Source organism: Gekko japonicus, unplaced genomic scaffold, assembly GCF_001447785.1.
Source record: "Gekko japonicus isolate JY-2015 unplaced genomic scaffold, Gekko_japonicus_V1.1 scaffold106, whole genome shotgun sequence".
Taxonomy (NCBI): Eukaryota; Metazoa; Chordata; class Lepidosauria; order Squamata; family Gekkonidae; genus Gekko; species Gekko japonicus.
In genome coordinates, this window is record NW_015170890.1 from 288,797 (window position 1) to 301,924 (window position 13,128).

A 13,128-nucleotide genomic window follows, 5' to 3' on the forward strand; every position below is an offset into this window, starting at 1 on the left:
CTGGACATATTACAACACCAGGGGGACTAGCCTGCCAAAGTACCAGGGTAATTTGTTCAACTGAGAGTGGAATGGCTAGGGGGTGGGTGGGCTAAGCTGGCAATTGGACCTTATGGCTATTGAGCCACCACACAGGCCACTGTAGGAGCTACCAGCGGGGGAGGGTATAATAGAAGGGAAAAACTGGGGCCCAAGGCAGCCTCACCAACTGCCCCTACACCCACAGGACCTCCCAATTCACCCCACACCACAGAAACATTCCTTCCTGCTTTTTCCCCCCTTTCCTTTCCTTTCCTTTCCTTTTCTTTCTTCTTTTTCTTTTACTAAAAGTGGCTGGAACTGCCCCAAGCAGCCCAGCCAGCCTCTGCCACCGGTGCAGAGCGCGCCACAGCCATCAGCGTCCCCAGTGTGTTCCCTCAGCAAATGCCAACGCCAGTGCCGCCAATAAGCTGCAGCCGCCGAGAGCCTCTTCAGGCTGTCGTCCACGTTGCTGTGCTCGTCCCGACGCTGGTGAGATCCACCGCCCAGGCCCCAAGCCTAAGAAGGCTCCCTAACTGCCTTGTGCTCCTTTCTCTCCGAGCAACTGCCAGGGGTAGAGCGGAGCCAGCCTTAAAGAACTGCGCTGGCTCCGCTCCCCCTTTAGGAGCTGAGGCTGCACCGCAGCCCTTCCTCCATTCCTCCTCACGAGGAGGCAAAAGCGGCCCCCAGGAGGCATGCCGTTGGCTGCCTCCTGTGGGGCCGGATAGTTATTCAGAAGTGCATCTGAAAAGAACATGGGATGAACTGCTTTGCCTATTATGTTTCATTTTCAGATGGAGGTGATAATGCTAGTGTCTGTTTAAAGTGACTTGTGTGCCGGATTACAGAAAGCTAGTTCTAGCATTTGAGAGTTGTTAATTGTGAAACCCAAGACAAAACTGGAGCCCTTCTTTCAAGTGAGGGCCCTCCTTTTGTCAATCCAGGGCACTGTGGGTTTCACTTTTTATTCTCTTCCCACATAAAATTCATGAAGTGTACAGAAGAAGCTCTTTAAATTGGCAGCCCCTGCATTGCATTCTTGTCTGGGAATACTTTGGGTTGTTACAATTTGCTTCCATGTATTAAAATGAAATTGTCACTGTTGCGTGGTGCAGCATAACATGGTTTGACACTCCACGCCTGCAGCTACAGAAAACAGACTTTCATTGCATTTATTCTTTCAGAGTCAGGAGTCTCTAAAGAATCGCTGCCGACATACGCTTAGTTAAATCTGAATGAAGCTAAAGTGCACAATCTCAGCTCCATTCTTTTGTGTTCATATAAATGGCCCATCCTACATGTTGGTAGCAGGATTTAAAAAAAAATAAAAATAGGACTGCAAAAGACGGCAGTGATTACAAGCCACGAGGGACTCTTTAATGTTTCTGCCTGAAACATTAAAGTAACATAAAATTTGATACTGTTAATTATCCCCTTGTCAAGATTTCCAAACTGTGTCTGAAACTTCTGCAGTAAAATGCAAACTTTGTACCACCCTGTGCTTAGAGAGTATCTTTGCACTCCAGGAGGATGTGCTGGTATACCTCTTCTTCCAAGCTAAGCTGTATTCTACAGCTATTAGTTCCTTTTGAAAAGAAGATCAGATTTAAGCAGAAAAAGAGATTTTGGTTATTTCAGTATCCTCACTAGAGAGCCATTGTGATAAGAACTAAACATCCAAGTGGCAGACAGTTCTATGGACAGAAAAAAATTAAAAGTTTGGAACAGGTTGCAAGACAAAAACCTTGTACTCTGTCCTTTTAATGGCAGATTCTCCGGGAAATACTGCTACATCTTCTAGCAGAAAGTTAAGTTAGGCCCTGGTCACACGGGCCGTAAAATGCGGGGGGGAGGGAAGCGTGGCAGTTTGGCCCGGAGCAAAATAACGTGCGGCCGCCCAATCACAGGTCCCGTCGAGGTCCCATGGGTAGGGGCAAGGTGACGATCACACGATGATCCTGCAGCGTGGCAAAGAAGCGGCACGATCTCACCAACGGCATGCACGATTCTGCGGAGCAACAGAACTTTCGCTTTCCTCTTCGTGCGCATGGACCATTGGGTGTTTGTGCACATCCTGTGGAGACTTGGGGGGGGGACTGTTTGCGACGGGACATGGGCGGGTACTGGATGCCACGGACTACCATTGGAAACGCGATCAGACGCCAGCCCTTGCCCCGCGGTTTCCGGAAACTAGTACCTCAGAGGTACTAGGTTTTAACTCCGCATCTTTGGCGGGAAGCTTCGGGTTCGCCATGGAAGCTCTACACTTCCCAGATGTTGTGGTGTGATCGCGCCTGGAAAATCCACCTATCATCCGTCTCAGTAGTGTGGCTAATGCTCCGTGTGACCGCAGCCTCAGAAAGTAACTTGGAGGGGCAGAAAGTCAATGAAAAACAGAGACCAACCATCTGTGTATGGAAGTTTTCCTGCATTCGTCTTTATTCCTGTAGCCTTTTCTGCCCCCCCCCCAAAGATCATTCTTGGGGTCATGGGCAGAGTAGATGTGAGGTAGTAGAGCTGTGGGATTGTTAGCACACAGTAATGTGTAATGTAGTAAGTGGTTTGATAATTAAACAGTATGGCACTATGGCTATAGAAATGCAACACTATTTATTGTCAGTTAAAGCAACATGGTAATAAAACACCCCACATGCTTTTTTGATTATATGGTTCAGCAAGAACAGTTTGTGAACGTTTTCTCCCCATCAGGAAGCTCTTTCTTGATAAACTGTAAATGGATAGATATTCAATGGTAATCATTTTCTTTGAATGTTTTTTTCTCCCCCCACCCCCAGGATGGAATCTACTGAAAAATGTGAAGTAGTTATACAGCATTTTAATGGAAAGTACCTGAAAACACCACCTGGTGTGCCAGGTAAGTGTATCTCTTCATTGTTTATCTGATTAAAGCTCAAACAAATTGATGGAGTACAGGAACTCTGGGACTTCTAAGGTTTGGGGGATGTTTTGTATATCTACACTAGAGTTGGCAGTCATTGTTTATTTAATATGACATTTCAGTAGTTTATTAGAAAGTTAGACACCATCAATTTGGGTTTAATATTTTTCTCAAGGCTCTTCCATTTTGTTAGACTTAACTAATTTTTACACACTATGCTTAACTGACTATCTGAACTGTGTAGTAGTTGTATAAGTATAGTAGTAGTATGAGTGTAGTAGTAACTGACTGTTTGAATTGTTCCTAGTTATTTATATTTTGGCCAAGTTAGTCCAGTGAATTTTTGTGCTATACAAAAAGTTTTATAAAATATAGTGTTTTTTCCACCTAGGCTTGTATACATTTATTAATCAGCTTGATGAAATAGTGTTAATGTAGTTGCTGAAATTCAAGAAATCTTTTTTAAAGTCCTTCCTTTGTTTTTCATTAATTTTGTGGATTAACAGTTTAGCTCTTATATAGAGTTAGGGATTGGCACAAACCACAAAAATGTGGTTTGGTTCATGGGTAATCCACAAACCAAACCACAAACCCCATAAACCCAGTCAGTTCGCATACGAACTGACCTGGGTTCGTGAGGTTTGTTTCTGAAACAGCTGAGCAGTGGTGGCAGCCTGCTCCTGCAGCTCAGCTGTTTCCTGTCTAAACAGCTGAGCCATGGGACAGCCTGCTCGGCACTGCTCAGGTTTAAAGAGGCTTTCTTGGACCACCAGTGCTGCAAAAAAGCCCCTTTAAGCAGCTGAGCCACATGGAGCAAACTGCTCCCATGGCTCAGCTGTTTAAAGGGGCTTTCTTGGGCAGTCAGCTCCAGATTTAGAGCCAGGCCTGTAGCCAGAAAAATGTTATTGGGGGGAGGGGTAAATGAGTATGTTGGTGGTCACCCCACTATTTATTTTATTACTTTTACTTTATTAGTTATTTACCAATTTTCTACTTGAGACTCAAAGGCTGAGTACAGACTGGCAGTTTGGCCTGATATAGGCACGTTTCAGAAACGTTTCTCGAATGGATTAAAGGGACCGTTCACACAGGCACAGCTGTCCGGCGTTCCCCAGCCGTACTCAGCCCATCTTGTAATGCTTCCCTCCCGAGTTTAAAAAGTACTTGGTGAAAGTTGTAGCAAACCCTGGAGAGTGCGTTCATCCCGCTTCCTGGAAGCGCATATCTCCGGATTACCAAAAAGAAAGCCGCACCTTACAGCTGCGCCTCTGCCAGGGGTGGGCCAACAGTGCAAACGCTCCCTTGCGCCTCCTCCCCGGTATGCTCCCACATCAGTCGGTGCAGTGTGACCGGGACTACCCAGAACAAGTTGTTCCAGGTCTTTTTTTGCCACGACTCCCTTGTGCTTCAAACTGTCAGTCTGAACTCAGCCAAAGTGGATTTCATGGTACAGAACATTGTAATTAAACAACATATGAGGTCTAATAAAATGCAATAGGACTAGGCATACAAAAATTACAAAAATGCAAAAAAGTATCAAACATGCTGTGTCAAGCACTGCAGAAAATGGAATTACAAAAAATGAAAACAATGCTGTAAGAGCGTGATAGAACATACAGCAGATCAATAATATATAGCATACACTGTGGCATAGACTACAGTCCTGCTCTCTGTAAGCTTTATAAAAGTTCCCTCCCAAGCATAGTTTACAGAGAGCCTTCTTCCAGTTACTAAAACCCAAAACCTTCTTTTCGCTGTAAATCACTAACTTAAGACTTCTAACAGTGTCACTCAACACCCCTGCAGGCTTTTAAAATCAGGACTCTTCAGCCCTGCTAATTGCTAATTCTGTTCTGGCCAATTGCATAGAGAATTCACCCTTGGAAGATTTATGACAGGTTTCACACTTTGTACCTCAACTCTTTCCTATTTTACAAAGAAAATGTACACGTGAAAGGGGGTGTGACCAATTTTACAGCAACATGTAATGCTGATTGATGGGGCACCACCCCTTTTTGCACCACTGTGGCTACGGGCCTGCTTGGTGCTTTTTAAACCCCTGCTTTCTGCTCTTCACAAACCACCACAAACTACATCAAAATTCATGAAAGTTCGTGGCGGTTCTTACGTTCGTGAGCATTGCTTCACAAACCACAAACAAGCCAAAATGTGTGACGAACTTTAGTTCGTCTGCCTGTTTGTGCCCATTCCTAGTTTAAGACCAAAGAAATCAGCATTGTTAGACTGGAGTAACTCTGCACAAGATTGTACTGCAAAGCATCCAAAATGCAGAAATTGTTTCTTTTTTTATATGTTTATATGAGGAAAAAACCCCAAAATGGTCACATTGTAGTTATCTTGTGATTTAGAGATTTTATAGGGAAAAAGCCCTGACTTGGATGATCCAGACTGGCCCAATCTCATCAGAAACTAAGCAGGGTGGACCCTGGTTAGTACTTAGGTGGGAAACAAAGGAAGTCTAGGGTTGTGATGCAGAGGTAGGCAATGGCAAACCACCTATGACCATCTCTCGCCTTGAAAACCCCATGAAAGGTTGCCACAAGTCAACAGTGACTTGATGACACTTTTCACTACTATCATAAAAAAGGATCTGCTATGGTTTTATATTCTGAGCTCTAACATACAGCACAATATAGGATTTCATTCAAAGTGTTTGTGTTGCAGCTTTAATGATAGGGCTGCCAAGTCCCCCCCGGGGGGCGGATCGGGCCCCGGGGGGAACCCCGCCTTGACGTGCATGTCACCAGGAAGTGACGTTAGGATGCCAAGCATGCTGGGGGTGGGGCCACGACCATCGGAGGGGAAACTCTATGGTTTTCTCTATGGAGCGTGCGTGCGCTCCAGTCGCCGCCCGGGAGTCCCCCGCTGCGGCGACTGCAACGACTTGGCAACCCTATTTAATGACCTTTGATATTTTTAGCACATATGAGCCAGTGATATACTAATGTGTACAAAAGCAGCAAGAGGACTGCAAAAGTGTGTTGTGGAAAGCATTTGTAATTGCAATGCAACCCTCAATTTGATTTTCCAGTCTTCCATCCAGGCATATAGCCCAAGGGAGGGGGCATAATTTCTTTGTCTCTGTTGTTTCTGCCTACTTCTAGAATGGGGCTGCGCTGGGCTTTGGTTTGAGGAAATGAAAGACAGTACGAAGCAGTACTTGCTCAGGCACTTGTTTTTCTCCCATGATGCCATGTGTATGTGTTATGTTCCATCAAGTCGCTTCCTACATTTAGTGACCCTATGAATGACCATGATGATATCGTGTAGCTATTTTAAAAACAGTTGATGAAAGACTCTAACTTTTCATACATTGATGTTCCTTCACAGTTTGCACAAAGTTACAGGCTATTGTGTGTGATAGGTCTTTGTTACTGATCTGCTCCTACATCCCAGTCAATATATATATTCATCATACAAACCCAATAACAGGAGAAAAGAAAATGGGAGAGAAGGAGGATAAAGTCAAAAAAAGATTTAACTCAGCCTATGGAATCTCATAACTTAGTAAAGGTTATTTAACGTATTTCCCATTCTCATGAGTTCTTTCTTGTTATCTATGTATTCACTGCCCTTCATGCTAGAGTGCTGTAGGTTGTATATGATTTGCTGTAGCATTTTCTTCTCATATCCCGTAGCCACTCTTACTTCCCACATTTTAAAATTTGTTTTTCTTAATATATCTCTGAGATGGAATGTAAAAACAAAAACAAATGCTATACAGCCACATTCAAAACGCAGTGACATACAGGTGTGGTGTCATGCAGGTGTGAACAGCAGCTGTATACCACTGCCGTGCCATCAATCAGTAATGAAAACTACTGCTTCCAGTAAGCTGCTTACTGTAAGCATTATGCTATGTGCGTGATTGCATGAAGTGAAGTATTCAGTCATTTCCCGAACTGACAAAACCTGCTGAATAGTTACTGACCAACTTCTGTAGAAGCCATATGTGTGGCTGAAGGCTAAAGTGTGGTGACCAGAGTGTGCTGCCTGGGAATGTGAGGAGCCTCCTAGGCATGGCTTGGGACCTTGATTGCCTGGGTGAGTTCCCGGTGGACAGAGGCCTCTCGTTCAGCTCAGTGGACTGAGCCCCTGTCCATCAAATTTAAAGGCAATATGAATGGCATTTCCCGGGGGGGGGAATGCCACTGTAATCTAGGGAAGGGTCTAATTGGGGGGGGGGAGTGAGTGGGATCACACTATAGGGAGTTTGGTCAGCTGATACAAAAGGTAACCTTGCAACATCCCTCACCTCACAATGTCTAAATTTTAATCACCATTGGGAGGGCATATCAGATACAAAATGAGATTACAATTAATTCTTCAATGGTGATAACATCCAAATTTTGGGCATTTTTTAACAAATGTGTATGTTGAATACATAGAGTTGTATTACATGTATGAGGATGTCAAGTCTCCTTATTGAAAAATTCATATCAACGTTATGACTGTTCACATACATTTCTGAGTTTGGCCCTCAGATACTTTGGTGCAGAAAAATATAGAGTACGGCTTGAAAGGGCATTTTCCCTGAGAGCGTATCTTGACATGTGCATGGAACTAAATTCCCATGTTAGTCAAGGAAAGCTAAACATCAATAACAGGATTTTGTAGTACCATATTAAATACAAGGAAACAATCAGATCTTCTGTGTTGGGTGTTTCATCCTTTTTATACATAGTAGATTGTAATATGAATCTATCTAATATCATAGCTACACCTGATGGAAATGCTGAGGATAGCAAGGGACTCTAAAGTATATTTTTAGTTGCTCATACTGTCTCATGTCAATCAGTAGTAAAATGCTTTAGCATGTGTTAATCAAATGGACATAAATTCAGGCACTTGATGGGGTTTAACCATAAGCCTGTACATTGTTTTGCAAGTTCTACAAGGCAATGAATGTGATTACAGAGACTGCGAGAGTTGGACTATAAGGAAGGCTGAGCGCCGAAGAATAGATTCTTTTGAACTATGGTGCTGGAGAAGACTCTTGAAAGTCCCTTGAACTGCAAAAAGATCAAATCAGTCAATCCTAAAAGAAATCAACCCTGACTGTTCCCTGGAAGGCCAGATGATGAAACTGAAGCTCAAATACTTTGGCAACCAAATGGGAAGGGAGCACTCACTGGAGAAGACCCTGATGATGGGAAAGATTGAAGGTCAAAGAAGACGGGGACGGCAAAGGATGAGATGGTTAGATAGTGTCATAGATGCAACGAACATGAAATTGAGCCAACTTCAGAGGACAGCGGAAGACAGGAAGGCCTGGTATGATCTGGTCCATGGGGTCGCGAAGAGTCGGACTCGACTGTGCGACTGAATAACAACAACAGAGACTACAGATTCAATGTGTAATACTTTACTCAGAGTTTCTGTGCATATGCATTTCTAAAATTCCTGTCACTGTCCTAGGCCAGCTATTCCCCAACCTATGGGTTGCGAAGCCTGTCATAGTGGTTGCAGTCTTTTGCATTTTTATTGATTTGCATACGCTGTGTTTTTTTAGGTGGCTTTCCGTACCAAGTAAATTTTGACTTGTGGATTACCACAGCAAAAAGGTTGGAAACCACTGTCCTAGACAAATGGTTGTGTGCTCAAATAAAAGCATGGCACATGAGATTTTACTGAGAAATGTGTTTGGTGTAGTTTTTAAGTGCGTGGACTCTAATCTGGGAGAACCGGGTTTGATTCCCCACTCCTCCACTTGCACCTGCTGATGTGACCTTGGGTCAGTCACAAGCTCTGGCACAGCTGTTCCTGAAAGAGCAGTTTGTGTCAGAGTTCTCTCAGCCCCACCCACCTCACAGGGTGTCTGTTGTGGTGAGGGGAAGGGAAAGGAGTTTGTAAGCCGCTCTGAGACTCCAAGTGAAGGGTGGGGTATAAATCCAATCTCTTCTCCTCCTCCTCCTCTTCTTCTTCTTCATATAAATACAGTCTAAAGATGTATGAAATAAATTTAACATTCATCATGTGATGTGAAGACAGAGCTTCCAGTGGTTGATATAATCCTTCAGAAAACACTTTGACATCATACTTTAACTTAGGTAGCAGTACCCTTTAGAAAGCTGGGAGACACTGAAGGAAACTTAGATACCTTTGCCCTACATGCTTCCTCCATTCCTGAACAGTAAATCTAGATCTCTGGGGGAAAACGAGTGAAAGAGCAAGCCTAAGCTAAAATCCTGCTGGGTTCCTAACAGGTCAGCATTTTAATGGGGAACTAAGATAAGCATTAACAAGCCAGTCAGCATTTATGGGGAGAACAGTGATAGCAACAGTTTACCACTAAGCATAGTTATAAGCCAGCAGCATTTTTAATGGACAGTGGTGTGCAATCATGCTAGCCCGTGAGCTATCCATTCAGAAAATCCCACCCAATTACCTATCCTGATAAATGTCAGCATCACTTTTCAACAAGGCCAAAATATCCATAGGGAATAAAAGCATTACACAGTCCTGCGAGATGTGCTGTTTTTATTTGTGTGTGTGTGTGTGTGTGTGTATTAGTGTGTCCGCATATATATAAACATGTGCATGCATGCACACATACACAGCTACAAATCATTTTGTAAAGTATTATCTGCAATGACCAGTGATGGAAATATGGTTGGAAGTGGGTTGGATTCAGTGATCTGTCAGTAGAAGGGGTTGATGTTTGCAGAGCTTTTCCATGTTCCCCTTGCCCAGACAAAAAAGGAGGAAAGGAATAATATTGCTTCCTTCCCCCACCCCTCTGCAGCCTCTTGTGAAATGTGGCAGTTAATCCACATGATTCCCATAACCCTGGAAATAAACTTTCCAGATGTCTGAAAGAGCTGTGGTACAAAAGGCAACATGGGAACAATCTCTGATCCTTGCTTCCTTGCTTCCATAGATCATGGGATTCAACTTGTCCTTAGGCCAAGAATCCTTAACAGAGCTGGACTTCTCTCTCTCCCTCTCCCCCCCTCTCCCTCTCTCTGCAAGCATTTTTGTGCCTTCAGTTTTCATTTAATTTTTTTTGCCTTGGTTTCCTCCCCCAGTTCTTTTGAGACCACTTGTACCCCAATCTTTTTCCAGAAGCCAATTTTAAGTTGCCTTTTCTGTTCTGTTGGTTTTCTTCATCCCACCTGCTCTCACTAACTTCCATCCCATTTTTTGATGATTTGACTGTTGTCATGGTCCAACCAATCTATCTCCCCCCCCGATTATGAGTGGTTTCATTTTTTAATAATACCAAATAATAATAATAATACCAAAATATTTCATTTTTTAAAAGGTCTCTAGTTCCTTCCCTCTTGTGGAGATATGCTTTTTTCCTTATATTTCCATGAGAGAAAGAGCTAGAGACATTTTAAAAATGAAAGTTGGGAATTAAAACCAGTTAAACCTATCATTACAATGGTCTGTCACAATATCGATATAAAAGGAGGGGTGTTGTGATGTCACCAATGATGACAGCACCCTCCCTTGAAAATCCTGATTATTTAAGGCATATGCGTAAGAAAATAAACTAATTCTACAACTGTGATAATACAGAGGGAAGGCAGATTTGCATAAAAACCATAAGCAGGCCAGTGCTTGTAGATTGACTGCCAAGAAAATTAGGAGTAAGTCAAGTCTGATGCTGGGAAAGATTGAAGGTCAAAGAAGACAGGGATGGCAAAGGACGAGATGGTTAGACAGTGTCATCGATGCAACGAACATGAAATTGAGCAAACTTCAGAGGATGGCGGAAAACAGGAGGGCCTGGTGAGATCTTGTCCATGGGGTCGCGAAGAGTCGGACTCGACTGTGCGACTGAACAACAACAACAAGTCTGAAGAAAAGCCCAGAAAAATCCAGTTGCAAGTGATTGCTGAAGTCCATTGAAAGTGCTGTGAAAGCAGCCTTATTCTTGACCATTTGTTTCCATGTCTCTTATAACTTACATTAATCAGGGGATTATTCTCTTTCAGCTTACTGGTTAGCAATTATTACCTGTTATTGTATTTCAAGTTTTGATGCTATACATGTACCCCTTTGCCGCTTTCAAAAGCAGTAGTCTGAGGCACTTGGTTCCCAGAGGGCTGAAGAACTGGTCAAAGGCCACAACACAGCTCAAATGAATAGCTGATGCTGTAGGTGTCACAAAGGTATCTGAAGAAGTGAGCAGTGACTCACAAAAGCTCATTCCCTGCCACAAATTTTGTTAGTCTTTAAGGTGCTACTGGACTCTTGCTCTTTTCTACTGCTACAGACAAACTCAGCTACCCATCTTGATCTATCACAAAGGAACAGAAACTTACATAAGTAGATCAGACGTCCTGTGTTTTTTCCCTCTCTACTTTCTAAGGGAAAGAAATACTTCGAAGCTTTCTTTCAAGGAAAAGGTTGCAGATATATCAGTGTAGCCTATTAATTTACTCTCACTGAGCTCCCTGATGGTATGTTTAATGGTCAACTGGCAAAGCAGTTCAGAAAGAGAAGTGCATGCGTGTATAAGAATTTAAGATGAGTATTTTTAAAATGCCAAAACACTGGCTTTCAATCATTAGGAAGCCATAGGAATAAAAATTAGCAAGCACTTTGTAGTTTGGGTCATATGGTACATTTAAACTTGTAAATGTATGCATATATTTTTCTTCGCTGGAATATGGAATATGTATGTACGTGGTCAAACCAAAGTCTGTATTTCCAAAGTTCTCACATGTCTAGTCTTTATGCCACAATCAGACTATTTGTAATAGTTGGGCAATTGTTCTGGTACAACAGGAGCTGTCTTATGAAGCAGAAATCCATCTTCACAGAAAACTAAACAAGCATAGGAAAAGCTGTGAGATAGCTGGCCCAAACTGGTAAGATAATGAACCTGGCCTCCGTGACATAAGGGAAAAGGGCTTCAGTAACAAAGCCATAATAAGTGGAAGTGGTATTACAACGTATGCCTTCAGTGTTCCATAACATTTTAACTACAACCTACCCAAGTAAGGAGACCAATTATTTCCTCTACAACTGGGGTATTCGCTATTTCAGGAACAAGGTCTGGGCAGTTGGTGACCCACCTTTAAGATAGGTTGTAGGTCTAAACTAACAAACGGTTGTGTTCATCCACCTTGTTTGTTTTTTCATCTACTTAATGTTTTGGGGGAGTTGTAAGCAGTGTTCCCTCTAAGCTGAGTTGGTGTGAGCTAGCTCACAGTTTTTTAGCCTCTGGCTCACACCTTTTTGTCTTAGCTCAGTAAGGAGGGCTCCAGAGCAAACTGATTTATGCAATAGCTAAATCGCTCGCTCATAACTTTAATGCCGGTAGCTCACAAAGCAGAATATTTGCTCACAAGACTCCACAGCTTAGAGGGAACATTGGTTGTAAGCATGTTGAAGCCTCCTTCCCCCCTGTACTTTACTGATGAAGAGGAAAGCACTGTTGAAAGATTTCATTGGCTGATATGCATATCAGGGTGGAGAATCAGAAGGAAAGCGACCCAATGAGTTCCCTCTGGCTTTGTAAGGGAGAATTGTGCATCTGTAAACATGATTGGCCCTGCCCTGGATGGCTCTGGCTAGCCTGATCTCATCAGATCTCAGCGGCTAAGCAAGGTTGGCCCTGATTAGTACTTCGATGGGAGGCTGCAGTCCAGGGTTGCTATTCAGAGTAGGCAATGGCAAATCGCCTCCGCTGATCACTTGCCTTGAAAACTGCATGGGGTTGCCGTAAGTTGGGTGCAACTCAGTGGCACTTTCCACCACCAAACCTGATTGATTCAGAAAGATCACCATTTCACGGATTTGTATAGAGTACACATTTGGGTATAATTATCTAAGCGGGATACCGCCAAAATACATCTTTGCAACAGTTGTACCCACATTGGTTATTATAATTCTTAGGAGCTCACACAGCAAAAAATGATATTTTAGGAGTAGTGAAAAATATAAATTGTTCCATTCCCTACTGGTGGGATTAGCTTGTCCTTTACTTACTCCAAGATGAGGGGGGAAAAGGTTAAGTAGAAGTTTCTTTATATTCATGTAGTTTCCCCTCACAGCTTCTACTCAATTTATACATCTCTGTAATAAACCTGGATTTATGCCTCTCAGCAAAGATAGAAGCATTATGCTTTATTCACCTCCAGGCAATTACTGATCTTCCTGCATGGCGAGGCAAAGTGAATCAAGTCTCCCAGTGTATTTGGAAAGGCACAATCAGAGTTTGAAAATTATCCTCC

At 43.0% G+C, this 13,128-nt stretch overlaps 1 protein-coding gene across 1 annotated transcript in view; it reads left to right on the forward strand.

Annotated features, from left to right (window-relative positions):
* RBMS3 (RNA binding motif, single stranded interacting protein 3) overlaps positions 1–13,128 on the forward strand; it is a gene marked incomplete at its 5' end in the record, with an annotated part of 435,264 nt that overhangs the window by 245,484 nt on the left and 176,652 nt on the right. Inside the window, one exon of the mRNA XM_015418391.1 lies at positions 2,814–2,893. Within this exon, the coding sequence (XP_015273877.1) occupies positions 2,814–2,893 (80 nt within the window). The remainder of the gene's footprint in view (positions 1–2,813; positions 2,894–13,128) is intronic.